This window comes from Oncorhynchus nerka, linkage group LG17, assembly GCF_034236695.1.
Source record: "Oncorhynchus nerka isolate Pitt River linkage group LG17, Oner_Uvic_2.0, whole genome shotgun sequence".
Classification (NCBI taxonomy): Eukaryota; Metazoa; Chordata; class Actinopteri; order Salmoniformes; family Salmonidae; genus Oncorhynchus; species Oncorhynchus nerka.
In genome coordinates this window covers 12,669,178-12,686,537 of record NC_088412.1, presented here as the reverse complement: position 1 = coordinate 12,686,537, position 17,360 = coordinate 12,669,178, and the positions used below count along the sequence as shown (strand labels likewise).

At 44.5% G+C, this 17,360-nt stretch overlaps 1 protein-coding gene across 2 annotated transcripts; it reads left to right on the top strand.

Annotated features, from left to right (window-relative positions):
• The first annotated feature begins 1,518 nt into the window (after positions 1-1,518).
• Positions 1,519-15,209, top strand: LOC115119417 (creatine kinase U-type, mitochondrial-like). Of its 2 annotated transcripts, XM_029648194.2 has the most exons (10): positions 1,519-1,626; positions 3,407-3,626; positions 4,679-4,877; positions 6,011-6,106; positions 6,903-7,124; positions 7,258-7,343; positions 9,025-9,148; positions 9,265-9,399; positions 10,027-10,152; positions 13,847-15,209. In XM_029648194.2, the coding sequence occupies exons 2-10, from the start codon at positions 3,478-3,480 to the stop codon at positions 13,952-13,954; spliced, it is 1,245 nt and encodes a 414-aa protein (XP_029504054.1). In that variant the 5' UTR covers positions 1,519-1,626; positions 3,407-3,477; the 3' UTR covers positions 13,955-15,209. The 2 variants fall into 2 exon arrangements, with proteins under 2 accessions (XP_029504054.1, XP_064859044.1); XM_065002972.1 differs by lacking the exon at positions 1,519-1,626 and having other exon boundaries at positions 3,298-3,626.
• Positions 15,210-17,360: the final 2,151 nt, after the last annotated feature.

Here is a 17,360-nt window from a genome sequence, read left to right as displayed (position 1 = left end):
TCCTTAAGCCATTTTGCCACAACTTTGGAAGTATGCTTGGGGTCATTGTCCATTTGGGAGACCCATTTGTGATCAAGCTCTAACTTCTTGATTGATGTCTTGATGTTGCTTCAATATATCCACATAATTTCCCTGCCTCATGATGCCATCTATTTTGTGAAGTGCACCAGTCCCTCCTGCAGCAAAGCACCCCCCCCACACAAGATGATGCTGCCACCCCCGTTCTTCACGGTTGGGATGGTGTTCTTCGGCTTGCAAGCCTCATCCTTTTTCCTCCAAACATAACGATGGTCATTATGGCCAAACAGTTCTATTTTTGTTTCATCAGACCAGAGGACATTTCTCCAAAAAGTACCATCTTTGTCCCCATATGCAGTTGCAAACCGTAGTCTGGCTTTTTTATGGCGGTTTGGGAGCAGTGGCTTCTTCCTTGCTGAGCGGCCTTTCAGGTTATGTCGATATAGGACCCCTTTTACTGTGGATATTGATACTTTTGTACCTGTTTCCTCCAGCATCTTCACAAGGTCCTTTGCTGTTGTTCTGGGATTGATTTGCACTTTTCACACCAAAGTACGTTCAGACAGAACGCGTCTCCATCCTGAGAGGTATGACTGCTGCGTGGTCCCATGGTGTTTATACTTGCGTACTATTGTATGTACAGATGAACGTGGTACCTTCAGGCGTTTGGAAATTTCTTCCAAGGATGAACCAGACATGTGGAGGTCTACAATAATTTTTCTGAGGTCTTGGCTGATTTCTTTTGATTTCCCCATGATGTCAAGCAAAGAGGCACTGAGTTTGAAGGTATGCCTTGAAATACATCCACAGGTACACCTCCAATTGACTAAAATTATGTCAATTATCAGAAGCTTCTAAAGCCATGACATCATTTTCTGGAATTTTCCAAGCTATTTAAAGGCACAGTCACCTTAGTGTATGTAAACTTCTGACCCACTGGAATTGTGATACAGTGACTTATAAGTGAAATAATCTGTCTGTAAACAATTGTTGGAAAAATGACTTGTGTCATGCACAAAGTAGATGTCCTAACCGACTTGCCAAAACTATAGTTTGTTAACAAGTAATTTGTGGAGTGGTTGAAAAACAAGTTTTAATGATTCCAACCTAAGTGAATGTAAATTTCCAACTTCAACTGTATGTTCTGAACCACTTTTTGTCATTCCCAGTTTTAATTTCTGTACCTGTAACAATTTTTCAAACAAGATACAAGTTAGGCCTATTATTTATAACTATTTTAGTTCAGTCTCCATCACTGGACCCAGTAGATGGGCAGTAAACCTGTCGGGGTGGTTTTTTGTGTGTTTTTTGTCCTTACCTTATCAGCAGGTATATTTGATAAAAGGCACCTGATAGTCTAACTCTGAAATCACCCTGTTCAAAGGTCAGAGCTGTAAACTACATCTCCCTTTATCTTCCAACTCTAGTGAGCGACGCAAACGGACCTTGGTCGGCTCTGTTTTCGTAGACTGTGTATGTGTCTCAGGTTAACTGGTAGGCGTTAGTCATGTGTATTATCTAAGGGAGATAAGGAGCCACCACGCCTCACAGGTCTGCCGGGGTTGCCAAATGCATCAATGGGCAGTACCATCCAGTAACTGAAACAAGGTGAGACTATCCTACATATATTTCACATCTGTAATGTGTCACATAAAACATACAATGTATAAATGCTTTACACATTTTAATTATTGGTTTGCCATGAATGTTAACTCAATTACCATACCATGTTATTATATTTTTAACAATTTATTATTTATTGCAGTTTTGTCATTCAGTAGTAGACTGCTGTTTTACAAAATTATTCCACATAAGAGACTGCTGATTGCTAAATTGTAATGCAAATGCATATGTTATGCAATCATTCCTCCTGCAATGTAAATGCCTGTATAAAGAAACTTCTCTTGCATAATTTCCTCCTGTGAACTTTGATCAGATAACGTATAAATTTGCTATTTCCTCATTTCATGTCTTGATCACTGAATTATCCCCTGCTAAATAGTCCTACCTAAAAGTCTCCCTCAGAATACAGTATTGCAACAATCTTGCCTTGCCCTTTCAGTTGAATTAGGCATATGGCTGAATAGGGACGTGTGCATCTTTAAACGTTGTGTATCTCAAAAGCAATATATTTAGCCACTATAGTTGCCCTTGGTGCCTGCATAAAGCCAGAGCGTCTTTCTAGATTCCTGGTTCCTGCGATGCATGCTGACTGGTCCTACTAGACTATTGTGTAATTGCGCAAACGCCAATAGCATTCTATAGGTTTTGTTGGTTTGGGTTAATAAAGCATAATGTTTGTCATATTCCAACCTATTGATAAAATAATGTGATAAACCAATTAAGAAAATGGCAAGAGTATCATCGAGTTGTTCTAACCGTTAGCGTTACTGCACGCACCCATAACGCGTTGCGTTGTTACTTGGGTGTCTAGTTATGGGACGTTTGTCCGTGAGCATTGTTACCTCTAAAACGTCAAAAAGCGCAAACTTCCAACGCTGAGGCTGTACTCGCTTTAAATTAGTTCTACCAGTGGCCAAGTAGGATACTGTGCCTATTGTATCATAATGTATGCCTAACAGAGTGACCTACCATAAAAAACAATGGAGAAAATGCATCCCATAACATTTTAAAATGGAAATAGCAGTTCTATCATTTAGCCAACACTAGAAGTAAATGTGTGGTGTTCAATGAGACTACATTCCAAGAGACTTTAGGGGGGGAAACGTGCAGGACTGGACATTAACCTGTTTATCCACAAAAAATGTTGTGTTGATGCAAGAAACCACTCTCGGGGCTTGTGCGCGGCAGTCTCGGGGCTAGTGCGCGGCAGTCTCGGGGCTAGTGCGCGGCAGTCTCGGGGCTGGTGCGCGGCAGTCTCGGGGCTAGTGCGCGGCAGTCTCGGGGCTAGTGCGCGGCAGTCTCGGGGCTAGTGCGCGGCAGTCTCGGGGCTAGTGCGCGGCAGTCTCGGGGCTGGTGCGCAGTTTAGAGGGAACATAGTGTGGGAGCCTACTTGTTCTAATTGAGTTTGACAAAATGTATTATGTTTGATCTGACATTTCTAATTTAATATTTTTATGTACACAATTAAATTGTCGATCTGTAATAACAATTTAATAGAAAATATATATATATATATATAACTAATTCCAGTAGGACTAACTACTGTCCAACATTGGATTAAGGAGGCTGGCGTGTATGGGAATTGAGAGCGTTCTGAAAGGAGGGGTGAAATACACACGGACTAAAGCAAATGCTGTATAGCCTAGTCTAGCCGCTTCGTCTGTTGCTGCATTCACTTGGATCCATCAGCATTCACTCCACGCGTCGGTCTCCTCCTCCAGTCTCACTCATCTTATCCTCTCTGATTTTCCTCCTTTCCTTTTAGACTCGTAGCATCACCAAGGCTCACATTCCATTCATCCATCCCTACCTCTCAGAAACTGTGGAAATAAAGCAATGGCAAACAACTTCGCCAGAATTTTGTCCGGCAAACGAAATGTGGGCATTATGTCATTAGTTGGAGCCGGGTCTTTGACAGCGGCCTTTCTGCTCAACCGTGAACATGTCACCGCCGGAGCGCAAGTACGGAGAGTGTACCCTGCCAGGTAACCCACGACGCCCTTTATAGCGCTATATGGACATTCAGTCCAGCCATTTCAAGGGCGAAATATTGTCATTCTGTAGACCTGTTGTTTTAGATACAATAATACATGAGTAATAGTCTACGCTGACATGCACTGAATTATCTGTCAAAACTGGAGACTATTTTAGCAGCAGCATTGTATGAATGTGCTATTTCGAATCGGTTCTTTCTTACTTACTTTTTGTGGAAATGATAAATGACCTAGGCCTGTTTTATTCATGAAATGTTAAAGCTATATTCCGCCTCATGTTTTTTTTTAATGTCTAATGATGAAATATAAATATAAGATAATTCTCTGAATGCATGGTTTACTGATGGAATGTTTTGCCAACAATATGTAGACTATATTGATACGCTCTAATTAATTATTTGGTGAGATAGACAGGTGTTTTTTTTCTTCCAGAACCATGTTGGAATGGTCTAGAATGAATCTAGAATCTCCTTATTTGGCTTGCATGGGGCTGGGCTAAAACTCAGCTTTATGGTTTTATGATGGGCAGAATCTACCGCAAAACCGATCAGAGAAGATGCTGGAGGCAAAATGCAAAACTGGACAAACCGATTGCATAACGCATAGCCCTATTAAGAAATATAGGATATTCCGTTTCCAAAGCATAGTCGTCGAATGCTCGACGTCTGCGATCAGATTGTATCATGTATGGTTGCACTGCTGTGTCTGTGATGACCGCGCATTGTGATAGGTATAGGCTAAACATAGCGCGCATGCACTGGTATGTCAAAAGAAAAGCACAGGTAGGCTAGAACAGAGTGATAGATGGAAATCACTGTAGCTGATGGCTATTGAGTAGCCTAAGCTACATTGCAGCGAGTCTTGGGCAGTAATTATCATAATGGTGTCATCAATCACGTGTTTCCTATATAGCTTTTTTTTAAAAATATATATTTATATATACATTTTATAATATATATTATTTATTTATTTTATTATCCTTGTGGTTGTCAAAGACAATGATTTAGCCATTTTTGTCCGTATGATTTAATGTCTCCCGACAGTGCGGACTACCCGGACCTGCGCAAGCACAACAACTGCATGGCCAGCCACCTGACACCTGCCATCTATGCCAAGCTGGTGGACAAGGCCACGCCCAACGGCTACACTCTTGACCAGGCCATCCAGACTGGCGTGGACAACCCCGGGCACCCCTTCATCAAGACCGTGGGCATGGTGGCAGGGGATGAGGAGTCCTACGAGGTCAGAGCAGGCAGCAGTTAGAAGTCTTGAATGCAGATGACAGATGTATAGTTTTCATCAGGGTGAAGCCATAGGCTGTATATTTTCTCAGTTCCTCACCGCTCTTACAAAGCACATTGGAGGAGAGATCCAATGTCCCCTCTGGACCTCATCCTCAAATGAGCTTTACGTTAAAAAAAAATATAGAATTAAAACTGTTTTTGTTTTGTCATTATGGGGTATTGTGTGTAGATTGATGAGGGGGAAAATAACAATTTAATTCATTTTAGAAGAAGGTAGTAATGTAACAAAATGTGGGAAAAATCAAGGTCTGAATACTTTCCGAATGCACTGTATATTCATGGTTTGCTTTTTTTAATAGATGCCCTTTGTTTTGACATTTCTTAAAGCCATAAAAAGCCCATTTAGTCTATAGGCTACATTTATGTCAGCTACATTAAGAATGAATGAGAACTCTCTGTGTTTTGATACTTTCTGACATGAGGAGGAGCAAGTGGTCTATTGATCACATGTGATATTACAATCCCAGCCACTCAATCTGACAATGGAGAACAGGCACACCCAGTCCCCCTGTCCCATTTCAGACTGAGACCAACTACCACTGCACCAGAGGGGTGTTGGTTTTAGGATAGAGGAGACCTTCATTTGGGATCACATCTTTTGGTCATCAGTTTCATTGCTTGCTATGAGACTACACCAACTCATAATGGTATAGTATAAATCATACTAGACTACAATACTATACTGTAAGCCTGTCTAATAGTTTGTAAAGTGACAGTGATTCTCTTAATGTAGTCTACAAGGTGGTGGCAGGTAGCCTGGTGGGTAGGAGCATTGGGCCAGAAACCGAAAGGTTGCTGGATCGAATCCCCGAGCTGACAAGTTAAAAATCTGTCGTTCTGCCCCTGAGCAAGGCAGTTAACCCGCTGCTCTCAGGGTGCCAATGCCGTGGATGTTGATTTATGGCAGCCCCACCTCTCTGATTCAGACGGGTTGGGTTAAATACGGAAGACACATTTCTGTTGAATGCATTCAGCTATACAACTGACTAGGTATCACCCTTTCCTTTTCTATAAATCCTAACCAAATGAGAGACTGTATAATGATGCCATTTTTGATGCGGGGGGTTTCAGGTGTTTGCAGACCTCCTTGACCCGGTCATCAAGGAGAGGCACAATGGCTACGACCCTCAGACTATGACCCATCCCACCGATTTGGACTCCAGCAAGGTACAGAGATCCATCTGAAAACAACAGTATGGGCTGTGTCTGGTCAAAATTAGTGCACTATATAGAGAATAGGGTGCCAATGTACCCTCATCAGTGAGATTTCTAGAACTGGCTGAATGGTGGAGCTGTCCTTAAGCTAAGTTTGCCCTGACGTCACTATCTCTACCTGGTCACACCACACACAGACCATGTTAGGTGTTGCATAATTCTATATTTAACATTAGAAAGTGGACAGATTCACTCACTGGACGCAATACTAATCAGTGATACCAGCTAACATTATATAGTTCGGCAGTAAATCGATTGTGCAGATTGGAACGTTAATCATTCATTACGTTATAATACATGAATGTCGTTTCTGTCTGAAAACCTCTCGTCTCCAAAACAGAAACCTTTCAGGATTTCGAAAACAAATGACCATATTTTCTCTTTAACGAACATATAATTCTGAAACTAGAAGCTTAAATTAAATGTTCAGAGTACATTGAGGGAAGTTACTGCTTTAAATAAAAACATTTTTAAATGTCACAAGGTTTTCGTCAAACAGCGATGATATGTTATATGCTACAATGAATGTCAATTACTGTATATGCCATACAAATCACATATCAAAGGAACCTAATGTAGGATCAATAATCATGTCATGACTTCCTTGACTTAAACCATTTAGCTTTTTGGGGAGCATAGGTCATTCACAAATGTCCTTTTCGGTTTCATGATAATAGGCCTAACCGTCAAACTATTTACTACTATAGCTACGCCATTCGTTATTTTTCTGTTTCCCTCCGTCTGTCAGCTCAAGTCGGGCAAATTCGACGAGCGCTATGTGCTGTCGTCGCGGGTCAGGACGGGCCGTAGCATCAGGGGACTGAGCCTGCCCCCGGCGTGTACCCGGGCAGAGCGCCGGGAGGTGGAGAAGGTGGTGGTGGACGCCCTGGCTGGCCTGAAGGGGGACCTGGCGGGGACATATTACAGCCTCACCCACATGACAGACCAGGAGCAGCAGCAGCTCATTGACGTGAGTCAGGATGCCAATCCATTTGAAGACCTAAAAGACAGGAGGGAAACAATAGTAGATATGTTTTGTTAGGCATTGATGTTGTTCCCCTTTCATTAAGACAGCATTTCCTGTCTCTACTGTGTTGACACAGGACCACTTCCTGTTCGATAAACCCGTGTCCCCTCTGCTGACCTGTTCGGGGATGGCCCGCGATTGGCCAGATGCACGCGGTATCTGGTAAGCACCTGTTGGTTATAGATACAGAACCTTAGTGGTCATAACGGTGGGAGGTGATTTTGATTATTGTCTCTTAGTTATTATTTGCATACAGTTGGTGCTACACATCATCAGGACTCTTCTTTATGGAGGTTTTCCTTCTAGCAAAGTGACAATGTCCACTAGCTTGTATCTCCTGTAGACTGGGCCATAGACTCTCCTGTAGACTGAGCCATAGATTCTCCTGTAGACTGAGCCATAGATTCTCCTGTAGATTGAGCCATAGATTCTCCTGTAGACTGAGCCATAGATTCTCCTGTAGACTGAGCCATAGATTCTCCTGTAGACTGAGCCATAGACTCTCCTGTAGACTGGGCCATAGACTCTCCTGTAGACTGAGCCATAGACTCTCCTGTAGACTGAGCCATAGATTCTCCTGTAGACTGGGCCATAGATTCTCCTGTAGACTGAGCCATAGACTCTCCTGTAGACTGGGCCATAGACTCTCCTGTAGACTGAGCCATAGATTCTCCTGTAGATTGAGCCATAGATTCTCCTGTAGACTGAGCCATAGATTCTCCTGTAGACTGAGCCATAGATTCTCCTGTAGACTGAGCCATAGACTCTCCTGTAGACTGAGCCATAGACTCTCCTGTAGACTGAGCCATAGACTCTCCTGTAGACTGAGCCATAGACTCTCCTGTAGACTGAGCCATAGACTCTCCTGTAGACTGAGCCATAGACTCTCCTGTAGACTGAGCCATAGACTCTCCTGTAGACTGAGCCATAGACTCTCCTGTAGACTGAGCCATAGACTCTCCTGTAGACTGAGCCATAGACTCTCCTGTAGACTGAGCCATAGACTCTCCTGTAGACTGAGCCTTAGATGTACATTAGTGATGCAGACAATGCCCTCTCCGCATTGAGTTTCAGTTGGTGCCCAGAAATAGCCTGATGCCAACCGCTACCCTGCCAGGGCCTGCTCTACCCCCCTACAGCATGCCAGCCTCTCCTCTATAATTCATCCTCAGGGCTCTAAATTAAAAATGTTCGGACAGCTTTCTCCTCCTTTCATGCTTCTCTCTGCTCTCCTGGCTTCAGACCTATCCATTACTTCATTCAATTCTCTAATTGTTTTCAGGAGGCCAATGGGGCAAATATGCCATTGTCTATAATGCATTGCATTACATGAACGTTTTTGCTTATATGGAAATACTGTATCCATTACAATGCAATTTTATTATTGCGTATGTGGCAATACTGTCTACTGCCACCATCGCCTCAATGAAGTTATAACGTATGGGAAATGGAACCTGGACATTTAACTCTAGCTGGTGCAATAGAGGATGGAGAAATGATCTCTCTGTCATGTATAAATAGTTTAACTCAATTTGAGGAATGCTCTGAGCTCCTTTTTGGACCACCCGGATCAAACCTGATTACCGACAGAAAGGAGAAGCAGAACCTTCTATTTATTAAATAAAGGCCTCTGAGGAAAATAATTTATTATCAACGATCGTGATCAGCTCCTCTAAAATAGTCTACGTACGCTGGTGGGAGCGCTGGGATCCCATGGCATTAGGAAGCACTACACAAGTATTGATTTTTAAGAGTGTGTTTTGTGTAGTTTTTATTTAGTTTAAAATTAGTATTGATACGTTTTGTGTTTTCAACCCTCGCTACTCCTTTGTACCAAATCCAGGCATAACAACACGAAGACCTTCCTGATCTGGATCAATGAAGAGGATCACACCAGAGTCATCTCTATGGAGAAGGGAGGCAACATGAAGAGAGTGTTTGACCGCTTCTGCACAGGCCTGAAAGAGGTGCGCACGCACACACACACACACACCATTATGTGGCAGCCGGTGTATGTATGCAAGACAAATAAAGTTGTCATTGAATGTTTTTCCATCTAGTCTAAAGTGAAAGGTTTGTTCAGGTGGAGAGGCTGATCCAGGAGAAAGGCTGGGAGTTCATGTGGAATGAGAGACTGGGCTACATCCTTACGTGCCCCTCCAACCTGGGCACTGGGCTCCGTGCTGGAGTACATGTCAACCTGCCCAAGCTCAGCAAGGTAACATCTAATCAAGAGCACCAACAAGCATTTTACATTGACATGGGTTAACTAATTAGGGTCAAGTGCGTTGCTCAAGGGCACATCAACAGATTTTTCACCTCGTCGGCTTGGAGATTCGAACCAGTGACCTTTCGGTTACCAGCCCAATGCTCTTAACCGCTAGGCTACCTGCCACCCATGTCGTTCCCAACCCACAGGCTATCTTTGGATTTTCCAAATACAGATTCTTAAATACACAAACCCCTTCAATTCAAATCTGGACCTCGAAGCCAGTTCCACTTCTTTTTTCACCCTTCTTCCCCTGTAATCAGGGACTGATTTAGATTTCAGACACCAGGTGGGTGCAATTAATGATCAGGTAGAACCGAAAACCAGCAGTACTCCAGACCTCCATGGTAGGACATGATTGAGACCTATACCCTTAAACCAGGGACCAATATGATCCCCACGAGCCAGTCATCCACCACCCACCGTCTTCTGAATGTTTCTCTTTGTTAGGGTACACCGTAACAGAAAAAAATATAAAAAGGGGTAAACGAGCGATGAGATGGTATCTCTCCATTTTCCAACCGTTTTTCTGTTTGGGCGTCTACTAAAAGTGACTCCTGTCTGGTAAACCTGCAGGACCCTCGCTTCACTAAGATCCTGGACAACCTGCGTCTGCAGAAGAGAGGAACCGGGGGAGTGGACACTGCAGCCGTGGGAAGCACCTTCGACATCTCCAACCTGGACAGACTGGGCCAGTCAGAGGTAATGGGGAATACATGGTGTTAGGTTTGGACACGGATCTTGGGTTGGTTTAATGTCCCCCCCCACCCCACTACTAATGGTTTCAGTTGGGTTTAGGAGGGGAAACTGTACCTAGGAGAATTGTCATCCCACACAGCTACTGGGTGCATGTCAATTGTTTAAAATGGCGTACGCTACATTACAAGGCCATGCAAAATAAATTCACTTGGTCATTACAACTGGTACGACCAGGAACATTTTTCCCAGAAGGGATCGAGATGGAGGACATTCCTCAGTAGCCTCCGCTCCTTGTAGGAGGAGCCAAAGGCTTGAGTCAAGTCAAAGTTATTACCCATTACAGATGGTAGGGGGAGTGTAGCAAATCCATTCACTTTACCCATCAGTCAAGTGAATGAAAGAATATGAGAGAGGAATCCATTTTAGACTATTGAGATGCGGCTATGGGTTGCACTGGAAGGCTTGAGGAATGTCTTGAGGAGACAGACTGTCATGCCTGTGTTTAACCCTCTCCTGTGTCTGGATGGGAGACATAAGTCAAGTACACATCAGTATTCTATACGGTGTGACTCCTGTACACATCACTATTCTGTACGGTGGGACTCCTGTACACATCACTATTCTGTACGGTGGGACTCCTGTACACGTCACTATTCTGTACGGTGGGACTCCTGTACACGTCACTATTCTGTACGGTGGGACTCCTGTACACGTCACTATTCTGTATGGTGGGACTCCTGTACACGTCACTATTCTGTACGGTGGGACTCCTGTACACGTCACTATTCTGTACGGTGGGACTCCTGTACACGTCACTATTCTGTACGGTGGGACTCCTGTACACGTCACTATTCTGTACGGTGGGACTCCTGTACACGTCACTATTCTGTACGGTGGGACTCTGTACACGTCACTATTCTGTACGGTGGGACTAAATCAAATCAAATTTTATTTGTCACATACACATGGTTAGCAGATGTTAATGCGAGTGTAGCGAAATGCTTGTGCTTCTAGTTCCGACAATGCAGTAATAACCAACAAGTAATCTAACTAACAATTCCTAAACTACTGTCTTATACACAGTGTAAGGGGATAAAGAATATGTACATAAGGATATATGAATGAATGATGGTACAGAGCAGCATAGGCAAGATACAGGACTCCTGTACACGTCACTATTCTGTACGGTGGGACTCCTGTACACGTCACTGTTCTGTACGGTGGGACTCCTGTACACGTCACTGTTCTGTACGGTGGGACTCCTGTACACGTCACTATTCTGTACGGTGGGACTGCTGTACACGTCACTGTTCTGTACGGTGGGACTCCTGTACACGTCACTGTTCTGTACGGTGGGACTCCTGTACACGTCACTGTTCTGTACGGTGGGACTCCTGTACACGTCACTGTTCTGTACGGTGGGACTCCTGTACACGTCACTGTTCTGTACGGTGGGACTCCTGTACACGTCACTATTCTGTACGGTGGGACTCCTGTACACGTCACTATTCTGTACGGTGGGACTCCTGTACACGTCACTATTCTGTACGGTGGGACTCGTGTACACGTCACTATTCTGTACGGTGGGACTCCTGTACACGTCACTATTCTGTACGGTGGGACTCCTGTACACGTCACTATTCTGTACGGTGGGACTTCTGTACGGTGGGACTCCTGTACACGTTACTATTCTGTACGGTGGGACTCCTGTACACGTTACTATTCTGTACGGTGGGACTCCTGTACTCCTGTACACGTTATTCTGTACTCCTGTACTTACTATTCTGCACGGTGGGACTCTGTACACGTCACTGTATTCTCCTGTACACACTATTCTGTACTCACTATTCTGTACGGTGGGACTCCTGTACACGTCACTATTCTGTACGGTGGGACTCCTGTACACGTCACTATTCTGTACGGTGGGACTCCTGTACACGTCACTATTCTGTGGGACTAAATCAAATCAAATTTTATTTGTCACATACACATGGTTAGGTTACTGCTGTACAAATGCGTGCTTCTAGTTCTGACAATGGGTACTAACTAACTGTAAACTACTGTCTTATACACAGTGTATAAAGAATATGTACTGGATATATGAATGAATGATGGTACAGAGCAGCATAGGGACAGGACTCCTGTACACGTCACTATTCTGTACGGTGGGACTCCTGTACACGTCACTGTTCTGTACGGTGGGACTCCTGTACACGTCACTATTCTGTACGGTGGGACTCCTGTACACGTCACTGTTCTGTACGGTGGGACTCCTGTACACGTCACTATTCTGTACGGTGGGACTCCTGTACACGTCACTATTCTGTACGGTGGGACTCCTGTACACGTCACTATTCTGTACGGTGGGACTCCTGTACACGTCACTATTCTGTACGGTGGGACTCCTGTACACGTCACTATTCTGTACGGTGGGACTCCTGTACACGTCACTATTCTGTACGGTGGGACTCCTGTACACGTCACTATTCTGTACGGTGGGACTCCTGTACACGTCACTATTCTGTACGGTGGGACTCCTGTACACGTCACTATTCTGTACGGTGGGACTCCTGTACACTATTCTGTACGGTGGGACTCCTGTATTCTGTACGGTGGGACTCCTGTACACGTCACTATTCTGTACGGTGGGACTCCTGTACACGTCACTATTCTGTACGGTGGGACTCCTGTACACGTCACTATTCTATTCCTGTACGGTGGGACTCCTGTACACGTCACTATTCTGTACGGTGGGACTCCTGTACACGTCACTATTCTGTACGGTGGGACTCCTGTACACGTCACTATTCTGTACGGTGGGACTCCTGTACACGTCACTATTCTGTACGGTGGGACTCCTGTACACGTCACTATTCTGTACGGTGGGACTCCTGTACACGTCACTATTCTGTACGGTGGGACTCCTGTACACGTCACTATTCTGTACGGTGGGACTGCTGTACACGTCACTATTCTGTACGTTGGGATTCCTCATCAGTATTGTCATGCCTGGGTTGTATGATGGGATTATTAACATGGATTGTATGATGGGATTATTAACATGGGTTGTATGATGGGTGAATGCATGGTAAGAAGGGGGAGGTAGATCCTCTAATAACACTGTGCATTGACACATACACACATGATTCAGCTAGTCAAGATATGGTTGATCAGTTGAATGAGGAATGAGGTATTACAGCACTGGGAATGAAAGCCCTGTACACACTGCAGCTCTCCAGGACCAATCAGTGAGGAATGGAAGGACAAGTTTGAGAGAGTGAAGAAACAAAAACTGTAGTGTGCGAGAAAAAAAAACGTGGAGAGCAAGAGAGAGAGAGAACTTTTGACCCTCCACAATCTCTCAGTCCACATGATTGAGGGGATTAGTTTGAGCAGGGCTTAGAATTCTGATCACTAAACTTGATCACATAATGACTAGTTATTTGGGATGTAAGATCATTCGTAGATCAGTGATTTGGCCACTGTCTGGCCGCAATGCAGTCGATCTCAAACACGCACATGCTTTGGATGCGTGCCACGTCCACGACTGTGCCAACGGGCATCAGCTTGCTAGGCCAATATCATATGATGTGCTTTAGCTGATATGCTAAACCCCTTACCTAGATGTTGTGAGATCTGTCATGCCTCTGCAATGCAGTCGCTCGCTAACACGCCCACTGTCGCTCTCTGTGATCAGGTCCAGCTAGTGCAGACGGTGGTGGACGGCGTCAACTACCTGATCGAATGTGAGAAGAAGCTGGAGAAGGGTCAGGACATCAAGATCCCTCCGCCGGTCAGGAAGTAGACTAACCCCCTCCCAACCCAGATATACCTCTTCCTACCAACCTCTGTCTCATCCCCATCAGAGCCATATGTAATGTGTACACATCCAACTCTCTTTGAGATGTCAGATTTAAATGGCACCAAACGTTTCAAGATCATTATTCTGGTAGTCATTGGGGCGTTTGGAGCCAAAATGCCTGACAAGTTGGCTGAACTCTGCATACCTGTAGCTCTAATCCCTATAAAATTATACGTAATGGACTCCTGCTTAACAACTAAACCAGGTCTCTTTTGAAAAATAGACTAACCTGGCTAAATATAGGTTAAATAAATACAATTAACCTCCTAACCCTAAACTACAGCATGTCCTATACTCAATGTGTCTACTACCATTTATCCTCTCCTGTGTATTATTGGGTGGATGCCTATATTCTATATACCATGGTATTGTTGAATGCTAGTTTCTGATTGGCTTGAAAAGCATTCTAGAGCGTGCATTATTTCTCTATAAAGCACAGTATATCAGCACGGTAGAATTCAAAGGCTATAGTTAATTCTTACATGTTTTGAGCTGCTTTTGAAAGCGAAAGTCGAATGGAAAATTTATTAGCATTGCTGAATTAGATTTTCATAATGGCAAGCTAGTAATTTACTGATGGGTTTGGTTAGCTAAACTAGCAAGTCTGTTTGTTTGGTTACTAAGACAACTACCGTAGCTTTCTAGTAAGCTTGTTAGCAACTTCAGTGGATGTTAATAAAACACATTTCTACTGGAAAATGAACACGCATCTAGCGGAACATTTTACATTTTAGCCATGGTACAAAAGGGATCATCAACACGGTGCTCTCTCTATGCGTTCTCTGGAAAATAATGTGACTCCGTGGAAGGTCAATGCCGCTCTTTGTAGCGCGTCGTGAAACACACCTTCCACGTCGTTAATTGTTTTCCATAGACCGCATAGAGCACCGTGTTGATTATCCCTGACACAATCCATCCATTTGTGGTAGTCTACATTCAGTGTAACCATGTAGTGATTGTTGACAACTTGAATGTAGCACAACAGCCATGTTGGACTGATAATAACTTGTAAGGGGTTTGTCTGTATGCTGGGGTTATTAGTAAGACACGGGTTGAACTAAGTCCTACTAATAACTCATGCTAAACTACTCTGCTCAGTGCTTGATGAAGTACTGTATGTATCAAGCAGCAATATCATTTCAACTCACCATTGAATGTCATTCTCAAACATATTTTATTAAAGAAACCATCTATTTAATATCTTTCTCATTTGTCATTAATATTTTAAACCTGTTGCATGCCTGTTGCAGACTTTAGTAACCTTTTAACTGTTCAAGGCTGGTGTATATGTGTGTGTGTGCGTGTATGAAAGCAAAATCTTTGACTGACTTACAGTAGGTGAGCGCCATGGTAGCCAAGCGCTCAGGTGCTTGATTGTGATCAGCTTGGTAGGGTTTGGTGTCGTGATGACACTGATACTCTAAACAACACTGCACTGTACACACTACTACTTTTACTGTACCCAGATTTAAGGTAAAAAAGTGTGAGTTTGCATTGATTTCTTTTCTGTTTGTACAGTAAGTGACAAGTAATGTTAGCTATGACAATGTACGATATGTCAGAACTGAATATCTGCCAAGCTTTCACAATATAAACAATTACTACAATTGTAATCCTAAATCATTGTTAATAAAATAAAATCTGATATTAGAAGTTGTCACCAGAGCACTGCCCCTCAGATCTGCCAGCCAGGCTAACATTGGACCAGGCTAACATTGGACCAGGCTAACATTGGACATTGTAACACAATCCGGCGGTGGAATTGTTTGAAAAGCATTGGAGAAGCATGTTGTTACTGAAATCTGGGTTGTTGTTGTTGTTTTTTTAGAGGACAGCGTAGCAAAACGAAAATAAGCTGTTCTTATTGGACCAAGTATTTCCTTGCCATTTTAACCTGGTGCCAATGTGTGTCCTGATCATGTCCACATTCTGATTGTGCCCACATTTTTAGATTGGTGTATACGATTAAATAAGTGATTGTAATGATCTTACTCCAGATGTAGTCGGGATGTGTTGTACCTGGGTCATCCGGGCCAGAGCACCAAAATCACATTAATTAAAATGTAACCAGGGCTATAAATAGACCTTTACTATTTTTTGTTGTTGTGCTGGGTAGGGTTGAAAATCAAAAGCTACAATGGGTTTAGAACGGTCAACCTTTGGTGTCGTAACCTGTATTTAACGCCCTCCAACCTACCTCCTTTACCTTCTAACCACCTCCCTGACCCTCTATCCACCTCCCTGACCCTCTATCCACCTCCCTGACCCTCTATCCACCTCCACCTCCCTGACCCTCGATCCACCTCCCTGACCCTCGATCCACCTCCCTGACCCTCTATCCACCTCCACCTCCCTCGATCCACCTCCCTGACCCTCGATCCACCTCCCTGACCCTCTATCCACCTCCCTGACCCTCGATCCACCTCCACCTCCCTGACCCTCGATCCACCTCCACGACCCACCTCCGTGACCCTCCACCTCCCTGACCCTCTATCCACCTCCCTGACCCTCCAACCACTTCCACCTCCCTGACCCTCTATCCACCTCCACCTCCCTGACCCTCGATCCACCTCCCTGACCCTCGATCCACCTCCCTGACCTCCAACCACTCCACCTCCCTGACTCTCCAACCACTTCCACCTCCCTGACCCTCTATCCACCTCCACCTCCACCTCCCTGACCCTCTATCCACCTCCCTGACCCTCGATCCACCTCCCTGACCCTCTATCCACCTCCAGGGATCAGGGAGGTCCCTGACCCTCTATCCACCTCCAGGGGTCAGGGAGGTCCCTGACCCTCTATCCACCTCCACCTCCCTGACCCTCTATCCACCTCCCTGACCCTCTATCCACTTCCACCTCCCTCAACCTCCAACCACTTCCACCTCCCTCAACCTCCAACCACTTCCACCTCCCTGACCCTCCATCCACCTCCACCTCCCGGACCCTCCAACCAGCTCCCTGACCCTCCATCCACCTCCACCTCCCGGACCCTCCGATCCAGCTGCCGGACCCTGCAACCATCTCCAATTTACCTTCCTGGCCCTCCAACCTATTCCATCCACCTCCATGACCCTCTATCCTCCCTGACCCGCCAACCTACTCTCTCCCTTAGTATTCATCCAACCAATCAATCTGTCACAGACTACCTCCGGAGACAGTCAAATAGGTCTGATCACAATCAGTTATTTTAATATTTGTATGAACATAACAAGATTCAACAACTGAGACATAAACTGAACAAGTTCCACAGACATGTGACTAACAGAAATGGGGGGGGTCAAAATCAAAAGTAACAGTCAGTATCTGGTGTGGCCACCAGCTGCATTAAGTACTGCAGTGCATTTCCT